Source organism: Boleophthalmus pectinirostris, unplaced genomic scaffold (assembly GCF_026225935.1).
Source record: "Boleophthalmus pectinirostris isolate CB_2022bp ecotype Guang Dong unplaced genomic scaffold, ASM2622593v1 HiC_scaffold_7, whole genome shotgun sequence".
NCBI lineage: Eukaryota > Metazoa > Chordata > Actinopteri > Gobiiformes > Gobiidae > Boleophthalmus > Boleophthalmus pectinirostris.
In genome coordinates, this window is record NW_026571473.1 from 39,829,647 (window position 1) to 39,833,021 (window position 3,375).

Genomic DNA, 3,375 nt, shown 5'->3' on the forward strand with positions numbered 1-3,375 from the left:
ACATGCTCTTTCAGGTGTTCAGCTGCGGCATTCTTTTGTGCGTCAAAGTGCGTCGACAGGTGGATCCTCAACGTGGCCTTTTGCGTAAACGTTTTCTCACAAACAGAACAGCTGAATGGTCTGCCTCTCGTGCGCTCCGCTGCGTGTTTAGACGCTTTAGTCTCTCGGTGTTTCTCTTCCCGTCCCGTCTCGTCCTCGTCCTTCCCCCGCGGAGGTGTGGACGGACGGACCGAGCGCTCCCACTCTCCGTCGTCGTCCGTCTGCTCCTCGTCGTCGCTCGTGGTGCGGACGCCGGAGACCTGACGCGGCTGCTCCTCTGGTTTGACGCTCAGGTGGTCCTCTTCTTGTTTGATTCGCGGCGTCTCCGTGTCCTCGGGGTCCGGCCTCCTGGACGCCTCCTCATCGTGGCTCTGAGGCTGAACACCTGCAGGAAGAAGAAACCAGAACTTTAACACCTTTTTCAATTTGTTTTTTTTAATTTTCTGTAAAACCCTTAAGTAAATGATTTGTTTTAATGCTGTTAAATAACTTTCTTTTATTGATTCAACCAATTTACACTAGAAATCCTAATTATTGTCATTTCTGCACCTGAATATAAACTTATTTTAAAAGAAAAAAAAAACATGTACATACACAGGACGCACTTGTCGATAAGCTGCAGGTCTCCACGTTGTAACTTTAGATATTTACACAGAAAGATTTTTTTATTTATTTATTTTTTTGTTAAATACCAATATGTTTTTTCTGAACAAGATATAAGAAGAGAGTAAAACGTTCAGCCTGTTGTAGCACTTATACGATGCCACAGGAGGAGGTATAGTAGTAGTAGTAATGGTAACTGGCTAGATCAGAAGATTGGGTTCGGCTCGGAGGGAAGTGAGGTGTTTAATAAGACACGTACACAAGGTGGTAGTACTTATCTGTGATATTATTATTTACAGTGTATAACAGACAATATATACAATATTTACAGGAGTGCACAGTTATGTGATTCAGTTCAGAGGCTATGGAGAGTTCAATGAGTTATAGTCCATAGTCCGATTGATAATAAGCAACAGCAAGATGTTATGTATTCCACACGGAGATCATGTGAAAGGAAAAAAAATAGTTCCGGAGATGGTTATGGTGAATGGGTGATTTCCAGCAAAGTTTATGAGGAGCCCAATGCCCACAGCAGGGGGCAGTGGGTGTGTGAGTGTGTGTGTGTGGGTTGAGCGGCTGCTACGCCTCCTACCGCACAGGCAGATGCTTGCACTTAGTTTGATTTGGGCTCTAGGCCTTAGCTCGCCATCCAGTGTCTGAAAATCCAGTTGCGGAGAGTTCCGTTTTGGAGAGTTCAGTTTCAGAGAGTTCCGGTTCGGAGAGTTCCGGTTCGGAGAGTTCCGGTTCGGAGAGTTCCGTTTCGGAGAGTTCCGGTTCGGAGAGTTCCGGTTCGGAGAGTTCAGGTTCGGAGAGTTCAGGTTCGGAACCTGGCCTGTGCAAAACAGGACCAGCAGTGAGTAATACAATTTTTGTAGTACAACTAAGACACTATAAATCATTCTTCAACATTATAACAATTTGTTATGATAAATCTGAATAATTATTCCATCCATGTACATGTATCAGTATAAATCAATATCTAGAGTACTCCATTTTAAATTATTTCCCATTAATAATAAGTAATATGTCACTTTAAATTATTTAAATTAATAATTAACTTGTCATATATCAATCATTATTTGTTGTCAATATCAGTAGTCAGTCAATAAATAGATGCGAACAAGTGAGACTAGCGCCGGCACCAGCTCACAGGTCCGTATTGAATCAGAGCGCTAGCATTAGCATTAGCTTAGCATTAGCTCCGCAAGGCAACAAACAAACTCAACTCACCAGTTCCACTTAGTTTACGCTCAAACGATCACGACAGCACTTCGTCGAGAAGGTAAGAGGCATCTGGGGAAGTTGATGGCATATAAGTTACTTTAATATACTTTGAGCGAAACAGTGAGTTTTTAAAAGCAATAATCGCCTACCTGCAGCCGCTCAGTCACACCCGGGACCGACACAACACACGAATGAATGGGAGCGCGCGCGGCCATATTTAAAGATCTTGGCGCAATTAGTCTCGCGTTATGTGCGCAACGTCTCGCGATAGTTGCGAACGACAGCGGCCAAATTATTAGGTAGAGAGGGACAGCACAGAAAATACCTGGGTTACACTGTCGCCTCTGGAAATCTGAAAATAAAGTTTTTGAAAATTTTGCTCTGTGAATGTGGAACTATGGAACCAACTAGAACTCAACCGTGTGACTAAAGAGACCAGATTTTTAAAAATTTTAAAACTAGTGGTTTTATGGTGGTTGTGATAATAAAATACTGAAACAGGTAAAACTGTTATTCACTCGATGAATTAGTACATTTACTTGTGTTTTGTGTCTTTTTTTTTATTTTATTTTTTTATGTATTTTACCAAAACAAAAGTCAGTTTATGTTTCTCTTTACTGTTGCACGATCAGATTGGTCAAAAATAGAGACACTGGGACATTTGTTGTATAAAACTGTGGGACGTTTTACAGCAGTGACTTTAACTGTTTAAAATAACCAGATGATCAAAATAAAAAACTGGGACACACTGAGGTTTGGATGTTTGGTATAAATAAAATTTCTGTAAATTTTCTGTATTTTGGCAATAAATAAATAAATAAATAAATAAATTATTTATTTAAATTTAAAACAATTTATGTTTCTCTTAACTGTTGGCGATGATCGGATTATTAAAAAAATATGACAGTCCTGGTTTAGTCTTAGTTTAGTCCTGATGTAGTCCTGGTTTAGTCCTGGTTTAGACCTGGTTTAGACCTGGTTTAGTCCTGGTTTAGACCTGGTTTAGACCTGGTTTAGACCTGGTTTAGACCTGGTTTGGACCTGGTTTAGTCCTGGTTTAGTCCTGGTTTAGTCCTGGTTTAGACACAGGGTCTGGTCTGGTGTGTGAAAGTAAAACCCCAGAAGAAAGTCCAACACTCGTGCGTAAAATGTCTCTTGTAAAACAAAAATTCTGGAACATTTCGGGTGTAACTGAAGTTTTTAGGGAGTAAAATGACAAACCTGTGGAGCAGCTCAGAGTCGAGTCCAGGAGCTGCTGGTTCCTCTGGTTCCTCTGGTTCCTTTGGTTCCTTTGGTTCCTCTGGTTCTCCTCTCTGGACCGGCGCAGTTCTTCTTCATATTCCGCTATCGTCGTCTCCGGCAGAGCACAGATCTCGTCCGCGGCCGCAGAGAGTCTCTCCGTGACCAGAGCTCTGAGTCTGCGCCTCTTCTCACACATTTTATAACAAACTCCACTCACGTTTCAGCTTTGGTTCTTCATCTTTAGCGCGGGGCTAAAAACAAAAACAC

At 41.8% G+C, this 3,375-nt stretch overlaps 1 protein-coding gene across 2 annotated transcripts in view; it reads right to left on the reverse strand.

Moving 5' to 3' along the window:
- Positions 1-3,375, reverse strand: part of LOC129412121 (oocyte zinc finger protein XlCOF7.1-like) — a 4,073-nt gene extending 698 nt beyond the window's left edge. Inside the window, exons 1-3 of one of the 2 annotated variants that reach the window (XM_055165181.1) lie at positions 3,088-3,375; positions 1,235-1,474; positions 1-424 (exon numbers count right to left, since the gene is read on the reverse strand). The exon at positions 1-424 is cut by the window's left edge and continues 698 nt beyond it. In XM_055165181.1, the coding sequence (XP_055021156.1) occupies positions 1-424; positions 1,235-1,474; positions 3,088-3,304 (881 nt within the window). In that variant the 5' untranslated portion in view covers positions 3,305-3,375. Of the gene's footprint in view, positions 425-473; positions 1,475-1,872; positions 1,936-3,087 lie in introns of those variants that run through there. The other variant, XR_008633587.1, reaches the window with a different exon arrangement.